Here is a 17377-nt window from a genome sequence, read left to right on the forward strand (position 1 = left end):
GTAATAGGTACTGCTCACCGAAGACCAACGAACGGTTGGTTCGACAAGAAGTGCCAGAGAATGACGAACGAGAAAAACGTAGCTAGGGGTCGGATGTTGGTGTTTGGTTCTCGTCAGCCCAGAAGGCGGTCCAAGCAAGAATAGCCAAAAAACGGATCCATTGAAGAAAGAAGGAAGAACGTGAAAGTGGCAGTAGTTGCTCATGCGCAAAACGCTATGGAACAGAACGACATGCGACGGTTCTACGAATCTGTCAATGGTATGATTCAGTGAAGAAAAACAAGTTATGACAAATTATGTCCGAACATGGCTTTCCGGCGAAGGTAATTCGAGTGATTCGTGCAACGCTTGAAGGATCTAAATTATGTGTGCGTGAGGTGGACGAGATTACATCATCGTTCGTAATCCTAGATAGAGTGAAACAGGGGGATGTCTTTCTATCTTGCTGTTTAACATAGCGGTCGAAGGTATTGCTGTGTGCATTGAAACGCAAATATCAAATGCGGGAACACCAAACGCGGTAAGATTTTTCACAAGAAATGCGAAGTCAAAATTTGATTTTCTTCGCTAGGTTGGCGGTGATATGGATCATGGTTGCTAATTATCCTTTGATTGCTTTGTGTTACCGCATTAGAAGCCCAGTAAGCCAAGGTTTGCACGTCAAACGCAAACAGCAATACTACCAGGAGAGCCGTTGTGTAGAGAGGCGGTACCATTACGGCACGTTCTCATAAACTTTTTGGCTTTAGGGACGATATTGACATCATCGAGATTAACCGTCAGGCAGTAGAAGAGACGTTCATGGCATTTTTCAGTATTTTCTTTTTTCTTTTGCGAAAGTGAAGTGTCAAAGTTCAATAATTGTGTTTTTCTTTTCTCTTATTCTACAGAGGTTCAGGTGTCCTAGGGAGATTGTTGAATTCTTAACATGTGCAGAACCATATAAATATGGGTATCATGTTTTTAGTGTTTTTTAAAGTGATGCCTCCAGGAGCAGCTCCAGACTTACCGGCTACTATGATCATTGTACAGTAAGTTCCAGGTTCCACGGGGGATGTGGCTAATGTATAACATGTCCCCTGGAGCACATGGAACCTACTATAGAGTGGTCATGAAGGCCGGTGGTTCTGGAAATGCTTCGGAAGTATCTCCTTCAAAAATATTGGAGTTTGATACCTATTTTGTATATAGTTATCCTATCAATTTTCAAATAAAATATTTTATTATCATTCTAAGATAAAGGAAGATCCCAAAAAGAATTTTGCTGTCCCATAACGATATAATGTCTGTTTATTAGTTAAAGTATCGAATGCCTCCACCCTATTTCTTTAAATTCAAATCATAAAAAAGCATTAACAATTTGAAAATGATGGAATGTTGAGTGTTGCGTTTTACTTATTTCAATACAAGTTCTTTCAATTTGTTAAAACATGCGCAGAAATATTAAAAAAAAATTCTAAACTGTTTAGAAGTTCTCTATTGAATTTTATTTAAGTAAATTGAAACAAACTGCTCTCAAAATATTAATCTAAATATTGTACGATAGATTTCCTATTCGGAACCTGCCTTTCATGTAGACGAAGTAATGCAAATAATTTAGAATAAATTTGTTTTAGATTCCAAGAAAATAGTTTGGAATTAAGTTACCCCGGGGATCAAGTCTTCCCAGTTTCCCCTACTATAGTAAGATCTCAATCTTATAAGATATCACTCCACGGATAACAATACTTTACTCAGAACAAAAAAAAAGATCTGGAACTGTTGACTACAAAGAAGTTCTGAGTGCTAGTTACCGAATTCTTGAAGCAGATTCCGATTGGGAAATACATCCAGGAATTCACAGCGATTTCTCCCAGAAATTCCACCAAAGGTTTTTTTTCAGAAATTAAAATTGTGATTCTGGAAAACTCCCTCAAGGATTTCTCCAGGAATTCCACCCGGGATTCTAAATGCAATTGTATGAGGGATTCTATCAGAAACTCTAACAGGGGGAATCCCAACAAAATTCAATCAAAGCTTTCTTCAATGATCCAAAATGTTCGAAAATGTGTCTGGAATAACAATAGAATGATTGAATTGGAGTTGCTGTCTTAGTTATGGTTTAACAAAACCTCCTTCAATTGCATGTTTAAACAGGCCCTATCCACAATATTTACAGCAGAACAACAACGGAAAAATCCCCTTACCAACTTCTGTTTGTTTGCTTTCTCAACTAAAATACGTAAAACCGCAAACTGAATTGAAGGCATTATAGCGCATTTCACCTGGATACAATGACTGAGTTTATAAAGTTTGGAATTTTGTTTGACTCAAGAAACAATGAAGGTTAATGTACTCAAACACTGATAATCAAATCTACTATGTACTCTACTTCTGATGCATTGTTTAAACAGAATGAAACAAAATCAATAAACCCAAAAATGCAACAACTGGCAGCAATGTCTACCTGATTGAACAACAGCTCTCATCGACATTCCTTGATGAACACACAACCCAGATTGACGCATTCTATGGATCGCTGTAGACTGATAAACGAAACGCCCATTTACTAGTCTCGGTCTGCTTAAAATTTTATTGAAACCATTTTTATTTAATCTTCTTCCTTTTCTAGCCTGGGCGTCCCAAATTTCTTAGTTTAATGCTTCTGCAGTTATTAAATGAGGGATTTTTTCCAACTAACTATTTCTGCATTTGTATTGTATTTGTATATTTTATTTTGTTATTCTTCCAAAAAATCTTCAATTGAACCATTGAAGAAATTTTTAATTTACTTTTTCCAAAGTGCTTTCCATAAATACATGCATAGTTTCTCAAGTTCCCAAAATATTTTCGGTAGTATTAAACCATTGTGTCATAAACTTTACACTGGTGGATATATGCATCGCTGGAAGTCCCTCATGAGGCCCTCGTTCAAATCTTCACAGTTGTACGAGACTAAATCCGCACACAGACTGTTGCGTTCTCTCGAATCGCTCAGGTGATAGGTTAACATGCTTCCTGCCATGGTAATTCCTGACATTATACTGTTCAGCTCCATATCGATGGTCATGAAGTACTGAAAATAGTTAGGAAATGATTAGTACCTACCACTGAAATTGAGAAGCGGAAAAAGGATACTACCTGGGTGATGCAGTTGATAGAGCTGCCAGCACAAATATTCAGTTGCTTGTTCAAGGAAATGAAATCCTTCCTCACCAGTTCGAAGATTTCCTGCACGGGGGCCACTATGGTTGGCACCATATCCACAGACGTCTTAAGGCACGTTCCGAACTTGGTCAACTGGTTCGGTAGGGAGGTGGCCATACTGGAAAACTGGTCCGCACAATCCTCAGCATTTTGTTGGAAGGAATACGAGATTCCATGACTATAGTGGTTATATATGATCCGATTCATGGTCTCCACTAATTCTCGTTCAGAAAGGACAAATCTACATGAATTAGATAGTTATAATACCGTTCACCATAAGGACATGTCTGTGTGAGCGAATTTTAATCTGGACATAACATTCGCCATGTTTTGTTGGGTAGTGCCGAAAGAATCGTTCATCGATTTGTAGGTTGTGTTGACTTGCAATTGCAGCTTATTAATCGATGACATAATCTTGCTCCGGGCAGCGTTGAGGTTCTTGAAGTAAGATGTCATAACGCTTTCGATGCTTTTAATGGTCGTGGACAGTGAGTTCAGACCATCTCTTCCGATGGTTACGGACGAGTACATTGAGAAAACTCCACCGGCCAGGACTCCGAGAACACAAAAAGCTGTCACCAAAAGCTTCATCGTTAAATTTGCTACTCAGCCAGATATAAACTGATTGCTAGCGCCAACGGGAACAGATGCCAATGTGCTAGAATGAGAAGAGTATTTATATCAATCGTGCACCCAACACGAAGAACAATGAAAGCCATAGTTTCGCCATCTGAAATCTATGGCTATTTGGATTGGAATGGATTATGAATGACGTAAATCTAGAAGCAGCTTACATGATGTTGGCTTCTGTTATTGTCCAATTTTCTTATCGTATGACTATGTTGCTTCTAAACCTCTACCGTTTGATTTCTCGTAATGATAATTTTCTGAAAATCATAATTTTTTACCAGTCAACAAATTTCTAAACCATTCAAGAACTGTTTAAGAGTCATTCAACTTTCAAATGCGACAGGTTTACTGCGCTTTGAGGACTATTCATTTAATAAATATCTCTTTTAATTTATTAATGATCTTTTTAATTTTTTATGGAAATTCCAACAAGTTAATAAAAACTGGTGAATAAAATAAAACATTACTTTTGATAAACAAAAAACCTCATTTTTATGAACAAATGATGTGTTGGTATCTTGTTGAAAACATCCAATATGTTTTCGCCAATCTTGTGATAAATCTATTCATGGCGAAATTTGCTAGTATGCCATTCTGTTACGTCCAGCAAAAAATTGCTAGAATACTAAAGAAACTATATTGAAAAGAAATCGCATTTAAAACCATAAACCTTACCCGTTATGATTGTTTAATTGAATCAAACTTTTCAAATCTGTACACATATTTATCAATTTTAAACAATTCGTTTAAGTTTTTCTCAAGACGCTTCGATCGGTATTTTCAAGATAGCACTAGTTGATCCGAAAACAGTCAATAAAACAATTAGAAACAAGCATAATTGGTTAACGGTGGCGTTGGTAACGGATTTCAAAAGTTCTGCTTTAGTTATGTTCCTGAAGTGCTCCGATCTGTTTGTGTGTATTTAAAGCTTAGAATATTCACCGTGAAAGTTGGAACAGTGAGAAAGGACGGAGCTGCCATTTTGTATGGGACGTTTCATGGCGGGACTACAAATAAGCAATAAAAATTTCTAAATAGCATATAAGTATATATTTTTCGCCGAAACATTTTATATATGTACACTAGGGCAGTTCAAAATTTAAAAGTGTTTGAAAATCCAATCCCCCAACATTGGGCCACCTTTAAATCACCACCTAGAAAGCTGAAAATTTCACAGAACACTTATGGTAAGGAGCCTATGGGAGTTTGGACTTTCAAACATTTTTAAAATTTGAACCACCCTAATGTACACCCTATTTTGGTCGAATGGCTTGAGACATTCATCTAAAACGTATTTTGTGAAGGTTAATTGAAAACTCGTGAGGTTCAGATTTAAAAACCGAATCAAATTTGTTACACAATGGATAACCATTGGATCTAAAGTTTATTTAATGTAAACATACTTTTCAGCAGAAGTCAATAACAAATCTATCTACGCTTTGCATCGTGGTAAGTATTTATATGAACCAGTGTCTATATATCATAAATAATTATGGTAAATTTTCTTATTATTGAGCCGTTATTGGATTGGAATACGAAACGTTTCATTTCACTTAGTATTGTAGAAGTTTAAAGGCAATTATACTAAACAGTAACGTAGCTACGGGGGGGTTCGCACCGGGCCCCGACCCACTATGGGCCAGAAATTAAAAATTTCGCGACAAAAGTCCAAAAACCTTTTTCTATAAAATGAAATATTGAGATGAATTTCTCGTTTTTGAGAACATATGTGATTGTATACCAACTATCTTATTTGATTAAATACATTATTTCATTGCACTTTATGGAGGTGAATATTGTCTAAACTGAAATACTTGAATTTCAGCTTATCATAAAAAAATTTGGTTTAAGGAGAAAATGGCAAGAAAAATTATTGTGTGTACATTTTCGGAGAGCAAATCAAGTGCATTTTACATGCCTGGTATAAAATAACGTTAATTTTAAATTTGAGCATTGATTTTACAAAGTACACGTAAAATTTACTATACTTTTTACTAGTTCACCTTGAAAGTTAAGGTATTCCACCGTATTCGACTTGCAACCAGCTTGAGGGGGAAGCCTAGACTCCACTCTTTCATGTGCTACCAAAAGTGTTTGCATATATTTGCGGATGGCCGAGATACATCGGTTCAAGTACACGCGATCTTTAGTCGATTTTTTAATTCTATATTTTTAACTTCGCTGCTGTTCAAACAATTAACAAATCAAATAAGTTTGATTAGTATAAAAACAATTGAAGTAGTCATAATCCACTACTTTTGAGCAAGTTTCCGTTCATGGACTATTTGACATTCAAGTTAAGTCGGTTGAAATATTACAAAAATTAATATATTTTTTTCGTGGCCATGAATTGTATGGTATGATAAGACCATAACAGATGAATCGGTTTGAAATTCCCAATACAGGGACTTGTGCGTGGAATCTGGACAACATCCAGGTAAAGATAAAAGACTTTTACAGAAATATCAAACGGCTGAAATTGCTGTGTTTTTGTACAAATTTCAATGGTTTCAATTAAATATAGACAATAAGTAGAAATTTTATAAACAGAATCATACAAAATAAGCTGATAATTTTCAACCAGGATTGAATCATTGGTATAACACTTCACAAAATTTATAAAAATCAAGTAGAAACATCGAAAATATACCCGCTTTTGAGTTTGATGGTTTCCTGAGAGTGAATTAGAAAATAATGGATTATAAAAGAAATAAAAACATAAAAAGTATATATTAAGGTTGCTTTATCAACCTCCTGCACTATCTCCAAGTACTACGTTTGAATATCAGATAAATACAGTACAAAAATATTAAAAGGAAATAAAAATGGAAAGACAGCACTAAACGACCAGGTCCACCATTAATGAAAAAAAAAATTGTTTTAATCCTTTAATATTGCTGCCAGAAATATCGGCAACGTAAGCGTAATGTTGTTGGGAGAATGTTAGAAGTTTAATCATATGAACTATTCAATTGTACATAAACTAATCATCTAATTTCGTAAAAAGGAAATGAAGATTAGGAAATTTATTTGATTCATTTCAATTTAAACTAAATTTGATCTGAACAAAAGTTCATGATTCTCATATAAGAATTTGCTGCACGTAATCATATAATGGATTCCATAAGCTAGTGTAAACTAGGTGCTCTGATGTTTTAACACATCGAGTAAGGCCCCATAACAGCTGAAATATTTCTGACAATAATGTTTTGAAAGTGATTTTGATTGAAACGCTTCAAAAAATGTGAATTGTCACCTTCAAAAACAGCATAGCATCTACAAAAATGTAATTTATATTATCTTGTTCCATTTTGGACCATGTCAATATGACTCTCCGATGATTTTATGGGTTTTTCATAGGTTATGTACAGTAAAAACAATGCGTTATAAAATGTTAGTAGTGAAAATGATTGATTAAATGCAAATGTACAGTGAAAACGAATAAATATATTAAATAAACAGTTGCCAATGCATTCTGAACAACATATTTTGGAACATTTAACAATAATCACATTGTCCAGGTATTTTTCAACTATTCTGAGAATCTTTAAAGTGTATCTTCAAAATACTTTGAAATGTATGAATCATATCTTTGAAAATGTACTATGAATTTTGTAATATGAAATATGAGCGAATTTTAGTTAATAAACATTAATTAACATATTTTTCCAAACATACATAATCCTTACAAAAATTTTCAATTCAATTCAAAATGAATTTTAGTTGTCCCACACATGACTTTTCCATGCATTCTTAAGTTTGTACTACTTTTAGGTTGAAGTTTGTTCATTTTGGAGGTGTTTGGAATTTTGTCGCGAAATTTTGATTTCTGGCCCATAGTGCGACCTCGTAGGGGCCCCAAAATCGCGCTGTAGATTTCTCATATAGTCGGCGTTAAGTCAGAGTGGACCAAGTGACATTTTTGATATTTTGAGAAAAATGGGTTCAAAGTCTAACGCTCTGTAATTTTTGAACTCGTTTAAATTTTGGTTCAATATTTCTACACGTCTTTATGTTACTTTCAAACAATATAATGTGAAGTGATAATCATGAAAAATCATAATCCAAACCTCTAATAGAACGATTTTTTGATGGGCTGTGTGTACTTGGTTCACTCTGACTGAACTAAAGACCACCGTTCAGTGAGTTGGTTCACTCTGACTGAACAATTTCTTGGAAAATAAAAATCATTTAATGCTTGCATGGTCAAATTGGGTGCATATCTATAAGATAAACAAATTATCAAGACCCTTCGACAGCAGTATCGTAAATTCTTAAATAATTCATATAGTAAATATCAAAATCAGTGACATTACGATAGCTTGAAAATTAAGGTTTCGCAGGGTCAGGGCATTGAAGACCAGAAAAATTCAAATATGCGTTCAGTCAGAGTGGACCAAGTGAAAATCTTGAGTACCGACCAAAATATGCTGGTCCATTAAGCGGGACCTAGGACATACCTTACATACACTATAGATCTACCGTAAACTTCTATTGGACTCTGAAATTGACTCAAAAAATGCAGTAATGAATCATTTATTGCTTTTCAACACTTGGTCCACTCTGTCTGCACAGAATTTGTTGCAATTTCTGACCACCCATCCAAATATGGTAAATGCTCAAAAATAAAAATCAAATGCATCGAATAAAGTAATATTCATAAATTTCTATTGATCGATAAGTAGAAGAATGATTCGATGTCGAAAAATCTGACAAATCTCCTGAAATGTTTTTCATTTCCTCGCATTCCTCAGCGCGCTGATCATTTTCGCTGTTATGGTAATAAGCACTTGGTCCATTCTGACTGCACACTTTTAAAAAAAAGTAAATTTATTACATATCTCTCGCAGTTTTCAGTATTCTTCAAATCTGATCAAAGTGTAACAGAGGTATGGTAATTTCGCATTAAATGAGAGAATAATCCAATTTTCCCAAGTTTTGTACTTGGTCCCCTCTGACTTAACGGCGACCATATCATGGATAGTTTGATGTGGCTTGTAGAAAACTGACAATTTGTAAGACCTCGGAATGAAACTGAGCATGGCAAGTTGATTTTTTTTAGGGGACCTGGATCGGTGACACAGGGGCCCAGGTCGAGAGCCCCAGAGGCCCCACATTTTTGAGGTCATCACAAAAAATATATATTACAATTTTCCTTATTGTTCCATCGACCGCACGCATAATATGGTACCGTAAATTCGGGTGAAATTGATCACCGTGTCACACGGTTCTATTTCTTACCGATAGAGCATCAATATTAAGTAAAGACCTGAAGTAAATGATCTATGTATGACTTGCAAGAAATGTTTATTTCTATGAAATTTATGTAAAATTACAGAACCATGTTCGTTGTGAACTGAAATTACGGTACTGAATCTCTTTATAGCTAAATGTGGACCACAGGTAGATAGTTAAGTAGGCTCAGGTTTCTATTCATATTTTTAAACTTCCAACAAAATCTACCTAATATGTGTAGTCCTTGAGTAGTTGTTATCTTGAGCCTTGGTGAGCGTTGATTGAGCTTGGGCACAATCTTTCACAATTTGGACCAAGCTGGTCTCAATATCATAGATGTTGAAAATAATACAGATAACTTTGCACTAGTTAAAACACAGGCATGACTTTATGGTTTGCTCTTTGTTGTTGTTGAGATTTCTATTCTAGAGATATTTTTGAAAGCCCAAATTTTGTAGACTAAAAAGCAAAAATTAAAATTTTTAATATTCTTTTTATCTTTTGAGGGATTCCACGGAGGCATGCAAGTCGATTCTGATCGACCATTTCAAAAATATCTGAAACTTTGCACAGTTTTTCAGTTCCATCTAAATCGTCATTTTCCGATATCAAATCTTCAAGTTGAGTCACGACTAACTTTTCAAAAGGGTGTATGTGAAAATGGTTCAAAAATATTCAAAAAGCTGCACAGCAAAAACGGTTCGTTCGATTGTTAGACAACTAAAGAAACAAAGTTAGACAACTAAATAAAGATTCCAAAAAAAATACACACAGTAAAAAAAAATTTTTTTTTTTGCATTAAAAAACATCATTTTTGTCACAAAAACTCAAATATCTCAAAACCCTATCGGAATACCAACGTAATTTTTTGAGGGAAAACGGTCCATTATATTAGCTATCTACCATAAAAATTTGGTGATGGTAAGCCAATAAACAAAAAAGTTATGACATTTCAAATATTTCACAAATTTGACACTTAGTGAAACATTTTTTTTTCATTGTTAATTTTTTTTAGGACCGCAGTTTGTTGCTGAATTTTTTGTTAAGGGTACCACATGAGGTTAACAAGTTGTTTTCATGATATTTTATTTAATTATTCATAACTATTATAGCATCTATTAGAAAGTTAGACGCGATCCAGTGTTGTGATCTAAAGTCTTGATAGTGTCATATTTTTTATTGTACGTAACTGAAGAAAAATTCTCTCAATAGTGTTGAAACCTTTTGATAAAAGAAACCTATAAGAAATCTAATATTGAAGACAAAAGCTACAAAAAAAGTTTTCTATACAGGTATACGACTAGTTTACCTGCAAAAAGTTTACCTCGTAGAGAACAAGGCGGGTCTATACCCAGGTGATCTAGTATACGTAAAGCAGGTCGGTTTTCTCGGCGCTGGTTTTCTCCACAATGTTAAAATCTGATTACACCTGGGTATAGACCCGCCTTGGTAGAGAATAGACTTTGTTAATCATATTTGGGAGAAAGCGAGTAACTTCAACAACATCAAAAACATGATAGGTACATACCATGAACATACTCACGAAAAAGCTAAAAATATACTACCACTATGGTTATAAAAGATTTAATTGTAAAATTTTTCTTCAGTCAAGCAAACGACACAAAACTAGTCAGTAAAATCTTAAAAGTGATTTTGTTTATTAAAATCTAACGAGCAACATGAGTAGTCGCTTTCTCAACTGTTGCAGGCTGTTTGCAGAAAAAAAGTGTTCGAAAGAGCTACGAAATCTCACCGAAAGCACCATAGATAAACTGAAAGCGGCTGGTTATGCTCCAATGTCTACATTGAATACAAATTTACGCATTTGTACGTCCTGCCGTTTAAACGTTGACAAACGGGCAATCTGTACATCATCGGTGGATCAGGTTGCAGGAAGTTCGAAAACAACAACAACTGAGGAGTTACCAGAAGTACCAAGTGCAGATAGTCTTGCCACGGTACCATCAGCGACATCTGTTTCAACAAATCAATCAGAAGATGAGTGCATCCAGAAGGTCAACATCGAACGCTTCAACGAAGGGATAGCTGGAATAAAAGTGACTCCGATTAAATGGACGAAGATGGGTTACGTCAATTATCCCGAGAAAAAATACCGTGAAATCAACGAAGCTGTACGAAGAAACCTCTTCAAATTAGGACCTGAGGATGTGGAAAATACAGACTACGATGAGGTAATTATGAATATGAAGGAAAGGTTCTCGAATCTAGCCACGACAAGGAAAGAAAAATTATTGATTTTGTCGATGCTGCCAAGCTCGTGGTCTATTCAAGGCGCCATTGATGAGTTCAAAACCAATAGAAATACAGCAAAAGAGGCAAAACAATTCAAAAATAACTGTCTTGCAACCAAAAATGCTAGGTCGAGTACTTCATTAACAGATGAGACAAAAGAAAAAATAATTCAATATTTTGAAGACGATGAAGTAAGTAGAGCTATGCCTGGCCAAAAAGATAATGTATCTGTAAAAAAAGATGGAAAGCGTCAAGCAATCCAAAAACGATTAATGATGACTACTTTGAAAGAAGCGTATACACGCTTCAAGGAAATTAACGAAAATATTAAGGTAGGTTTTTCCTCATTTGCAAGCCTTCGTCCAAGGCAATGCAAGCTTCTATCCAATTCAGGAACACATAATGTTTGTGTGTGCACAACACACGAAAATATTAACCTAATCTTACATAGTTTGAAAAGAATCAATTTATCAAAGGATATTAAAATGTTAACTGGTAGTCTTTTGTGTGAAAATACAACATCAAATTGCTATCTACGATCTTGTTCGGATTGTCCAGATTCTTCATCATTGGAAAATACTTTATTCGCTGAGTTTGAAGAAAATTATATTGATCAGTTATCATTTGAGCAATGGGTGACCACGGATAGGTGTGACCTAGAAACTATTGTAAAACCTGTAGATGAGTTTGTGTCATTTTTTTGCTTGAAATTAGAAAGTTTAATTCCTCACGACTTTATTAAAACAGAGCAATCCCGCTTTTTAAAAAATACGAAAAATACATTACAAGATGGTGAATTTTTAGTCATTTGTGATTTTTCTGAAAACTATAGCTTTGTATTGCAAGATGAAGTGCAGTCCCATCACTGGAACGTACAACAAGCTACAATTCATCCATTCGTTATTTATTTCAATGGAAGTACGCAAATTGAACATTTTAGTTTTATTGTAATTTCCGAAGATTTAAGACACGACTCAGTATCTGTAAATTTGTTCATTGCCAAAATGATTAACTTTTTACGCGTTGATAAGGATAAAGAAATCAGAAAGATATATTTCATGTCTGATGGAGCAGCATCGCAGTACAAAAACCGTAAGAATTTTTCGAGCCTATGTCAATTTAAATCAAAGTACGGAATTGATGCAGAATGGCATTTCTTTGCTACGTCACATGGCAAAGGTCCTTGTGATGCTATTGGAGGAACCATAAAGCGCATGGCCACAAGAGCAAGTTTAGCCAAAGAACTATTTGATTGCGCGAATCGCAGAAAAGAAGAAGATTTAACAAAATTATCATTTTGTTTTACTACTACTGAAGAGTACGAATTAACGGCATCAGAGCTCAGAGAGCAATATAATAACGCGAAAACGATCCAAGGAACCCAAAAATTTCACTGTTTCATTCCATTGTCAGAAAATAAAATTAAAGCAAAACTATACTCGAACTGTACTGATAATGATGCAAAAGTGTTCGATATTGTAAAAAAATTGAATAACAATAAATAAATAAATAAATAAATAAGTATTAATAAAATGTTTTCATGATCTCATAACGCATACCCAAATCCAAAACTTTTAAAGTTTATATATAACATTTAGAAACTCATCGATCATACTCTAAAAAAAAATATCCTGGTAAAAAAAAAATTATTTTCGTGTAATCTGTTAATTCATTTTAATTTATACATATATACATATACATATAATATTTATACATATACATAATATTTATACATATAATATACATAATACTAATGAATACATGAAAACGACTTGTTTAATTCACGCAAGGCCCTTAACAATAAAATCAGCAACAAACTGCGGTTTCCGTAATAATTTACACCGAAAAAAAAAATTTTTTTCTACTAAATGTGAAAATTGTGACATGTTTGAAATGTCATAACTTTTTTGTTTATTGGCTTACCATCACCAAATTTTTATGGTAGATAGCTAATATAATGGACCGTTTTTCCTCAAAAAATTACGTTGGTATTCCGATAGGGTTTTGAGATATTTGAGTTTTTGTGTCAAAAATTATGTTTTGAATGCAAAAAAAAAAAAAATTTACTGTGTGTATTTTTTTTGGAATCTTTATTTAGTTGTCTAACTTTGTTTCTTTAGTTGTCTAACAATCGAACCAACCGTTTTTGCTGTGCAGCTTTTTGAATATTTTTGAACCATTTTCACATACACCCTTTTGAAAAGTTAGTCGTGACTCAACTTGAAGATTTGATATCGAAAAATGACGATTTAGATGGAACTGGAAAACTGTGCAAAGTTTAAGCTCAATAGAAAAAAATGAATTAAAAAAATTACCAAATTTTGGTGCTGTTGCTTGGAATCACTCTTTTATCTCAGAGTTGATCCTTTAGAAACCTGGAGTTATTTTTTATTTTTATTTTGTATTCCTGATATGAATTACTTTAATGGCTCTTTTTGACACTTCTCCAGATAAATTATCTCATCAAGTTTTTTTTTATGATTCCTCAACGGGTTTCATTGAATAGTCTCCAGTGTAAACCAAAACTTTTTCAAGTAATTTTAATCATCTAAGAATTCTCGTGTGACATTCAGTAAGTCTTTGAGATATATGGAATTTATAAAGAATACTGGCATCGATTTCACTAATAATTTTTCATTGAAGATTGCTTCAAAATTTCGTTCAGACATCGCGAAAAAAATTCTAAGAATTCGTCCAGGAATTGTTCCCGAAATTCATACAGGATTTTATTCAGAATCGATTGTAAAAATAACTTTATGCCAAACGGGGGGCATAAAGTCATTTGGCTTAAGGTCGTTTGGCATAATGATTGACTTAAAATGAAAATCGGCATTTTCGAAGCTTTTACCGAGATCAACACCACCGAGCCCATAGCAATTTTTTTTTGGTAGGTTCTCAACAAGCGTGGTGTTCGTTCAGAGATAATCCAAGCTATGAATGTTAAAAAATGTAGTGACATTAGAAAGCATAACTAAATAAAACGGGTGACGGGTTTGATGAAAAATATTTTCGGAGTAATCATTTTCTCTACATCCCAGAACATAGAGTACGTTGCGATACACATATTTGAAAAAAGAAAGCTGACAAAGAAAGTTTGCAATTAATAATAAAGGGAACGCTCATAGAATATTTCGCTGCAGATCAAGCTCTCTATCAGTTTGGACGTAACACTTGACGAAAATTACATGGTAAAAGAAGGTAAAATTTATTTACAAAATATTAAAAGATCTTATTCAAAAATCTATTATTGCAGCATAATGCAAAAACAGTCTATATACAAGAACAGCCTATTTTTAAAAGAAGGCAAAATTTATGATTAATTAAATAGAAGATTGGACGCCAAAATTATTGCGGTATAATAAAACGAAAAGAAATAAAAAATTGCATTCAGAATCATCGAAGTGGTTGTACTACTTTTCCCTGAATGTCGTTTCTCCGAATGTCAGTTCCCCGAATGACCTTTTTCCCCGATTGCCATTTCTCCGAATGACCCGTTTCCCCGAAAAGTGGTGCAGTTTAAATAGGTGCTATAACAATCAGTGGCTGGATGGTGAACGAGAATGAACGATAAGTAATCAAAAGAAGGAGGTATTCTGTCATTCTCGGCTATACACTCGTCTGGGACACGGTCATATGAAAAATTAGATTCTCGCTCCAGTCCACTTTTTGGATTGCATTTTGGTCCTATAACAACTGTGCAAAATTTCAGCTCGATCGGTGAAACTATATTTTAGCGCCAGCCGTTCAAGGTTTGTATGGGATTTACTATGGGAAAACTTACTTTTGCAAAAAAAATCGCCAGAGGTCACTCATTGACCTCTATAAAAGTTCTGAATACAAATCACGATATGTAGTTTTACGATGACCTCTATAAAAATTCTGAACACAGACATTGATAGGTATTTTTACGATGAAGAACATTTCTTCATAGACTTGGTATAACTCGTGATTCATGCGACGCCGCCGTATACCATTGTCCAATTCACCGTTGAGTATTGTTCGCAGCACTTGATGTACAAAGACCCAAAAGCTCTCCGGTCAACCTCTTTCAACGTCCAAGATTCGTGGCCGTACAGAGCTACCGGAAGAATTAGAGTCTTGTACAACGGGAGTTTGGTCTTCGTCTGTAAGCTGCTGGGCTATAGGACTTTAGCTGGTTACATAATCCGTAAAAGCCCGACTCGCAGCTGCAATACACATTTTTATCTCGCGTGTAACATTACTATTGCAAGTCACTAGAGTTCCAAGGTACACAAATTCTTCAACTACTTCAAAAATATCACCACCTCACTACCAACATCACCTATGGGCCCACGGTGTCAACCAGCGAACATGTACTTTGCACGTATACCTTTTCCACGGCTCGGCGATCAATCCCGATTATATCGATATCGTCCGCAAAACCAAGGTGCACACAAACGTGTAATAATAGTGCCATTCCTATGTACGCAAGCTCTCCTTATTTCTCCCTCTAACGCTATGTTGAACAATAGGTTTGAAAGGGCATCATCCTGCTTCAATCCTTCTGAGTTTACGAAGGATGTTGAATTCTCATCCGCAACCCTTATACTTAATTTCGATCTTTCCAACGTTGCACGAACCAGTCTAATCAGGTTCACCGGAAAACCATGTTCCTTTTTTTTCCTTTGTGGGGACATGATACCACTGCGACCATTAATTTGATCTATTGTGGTGTTATCCTCTTTGTTTTTGCCGTACTGTAGAAATATATTACTATATGAAGTAACTATCTCCACAGCTATTGGCGTGCATCCCAATCAGGTACTACATTTCGGATAAAATTTAGTACCTGTTTTGGATGGTAGGTTCGAATTTCATTAGGCTCTAGCAGGCCTTTATCTAAATGTTTGCAACGCTTGTGGTATAGTGCAATACACTTGCACAACAAATGTTCAGTGCTCTCGCTTTCTAATTTACAGAAACGACACATACACTCTTAAAAATAATGAAAATTACTGTGGACGTAATTCTCGTTATGACTGAACGACACATGATGTAAGTGATGGAACGACACAAAAACGTGTCTTTGAAAGTGTATTGCACAAAAAGTGTAATTTTACATGTTAATGGACACGAAAGTGATGGAACTGTGATCGACTATTCCCAAACCAGACAGTATCGTGTTTAAAATTCGACATAAATTTCAGTCATTCGGCTCGCTTCTTTTATGTGCATCTAAAAGACGTAAAATCACATGATTTTTTGGTAGTGTGTATCTTCTTGCAATTTACCTATAATTTTGAGGTAACGTTTGCTGGGGCAGTGGCCTGTTAATAAGCCAGTATAAGTACTTAGATCGTGTTTATTGAGGTTTAATAACCTCTGTGTTTGATAGGCATCTGGTTCAATGAATCGTTTGGACTGGCGAGAGTCCATTGCGTTCTTCCAGTTGAGTTTAATTTTTGCTTTCATCCAGCTCTTTAATTGCATTTTCAGAGCACAAGAGGCCATTCCGAAGAATGGCTGAGGCCCGATAAATTGCATGGAAGAACCTTGTTTTGCTAACTGATCAGCTTTTTCGTTTCCTTCTATTCCGCAATGGCCAGGAACCCAAATAGATTAACCTTATTACGATAGGACAACTGCTGCAGTAGCTTGGCACACTCCCAAACAAGTCTTGATGTGTAAGTTCTAGACTTCAAAGCGTTCAAGGCTGCTTTGCTATCCGAACACATACATATATTAGTATTCCTATAGCGCCTTTTAAGACAAATGTCAGCGCATTCAAGAATGGCATAAATTTCGGCCTGAAAAACTGTTGGCCACTTCCCAGTGCATAAGATACATTAACTCCTGGGCCAAACACTCTTGACCCTACCATGTTTTCTTGTTTTGAACCATCAGTGAGAAAAATTAATGATCCAGATCTGAAAGTTGGTCCTCCCCTGGGAGGGAGAAACCTATACAAAATTTCTGTACGTCATAGTGAGCCGAGATTCCGCTGTCACGAACTGTCACTGTGAGCCCAGATCTCAAACATTGGACTAACATGGAAAAAGCGCGTAACTGATTAAAACACATTTTCGTATTTCTTCAAAAGTGATAAAAATCG

The 17377-nt window shown here is 35.0% G+C and overlaps 1 protein-coding gene across 1 annotated transcript; it reads right to left on the minus strand.

The window, feature by feature from the left end:
* Window positions 1-2727: 2727 nt before the first annotated feature.
* On the minus strand, window positions 2728-3819 carry LOC110675453. The gene is made up of 2 exons (XM_021840540.1): window positions 3121-3819; window positions 2728-3055 (listed from the first exon to the last, which is right to left on the minus strand). Exons 1-2 carry the CDS (start codon window positions 3391-3393, stop codon window positions 2861-2863), a joined length of 468 nt encoding a protein of 155 aa, XP_021696232.1. The 5' UTR covers window positions 3394-3819; the 3' UTR covers window positions 2728-2860.
* Between the last annotated feature and the right edge of the window lie 13558 nt (window positions 3820-17377).

The sequence above is a fragment of the Aedes aegypti genome, chromosome 2, assembly GCF_002204515.2.
Source record: "Aedes aegypti strain LVP_AGWG chromosome 2, AaegL5.0 Primary Assembly, whole genome shotgun sequence".
Taxonomy (NCBI): domain Eukaryota; kingdom Metazoa; phylum Arthropoda; class Insecta; order Diptera; family Culicidae; genus Aedes; species Aedes aegypti.

Excerpts from the sequence above, each read along its gene's own strand:
- LOC110675453 (XM_021840540.1), bottom strand. The coding sequence starts at position 3,393 with ATGAATCGGATCATATATAACCACTATAGTCATGGAATCTCGTATTCC. Across the intron at positions 3,056-3,120 it reads CTATCAACTGCATCACCCAG|TACTTCATGACCATCGATAT; the intron begins GTAGTATCCTTT and ends AACTATTTTCAG.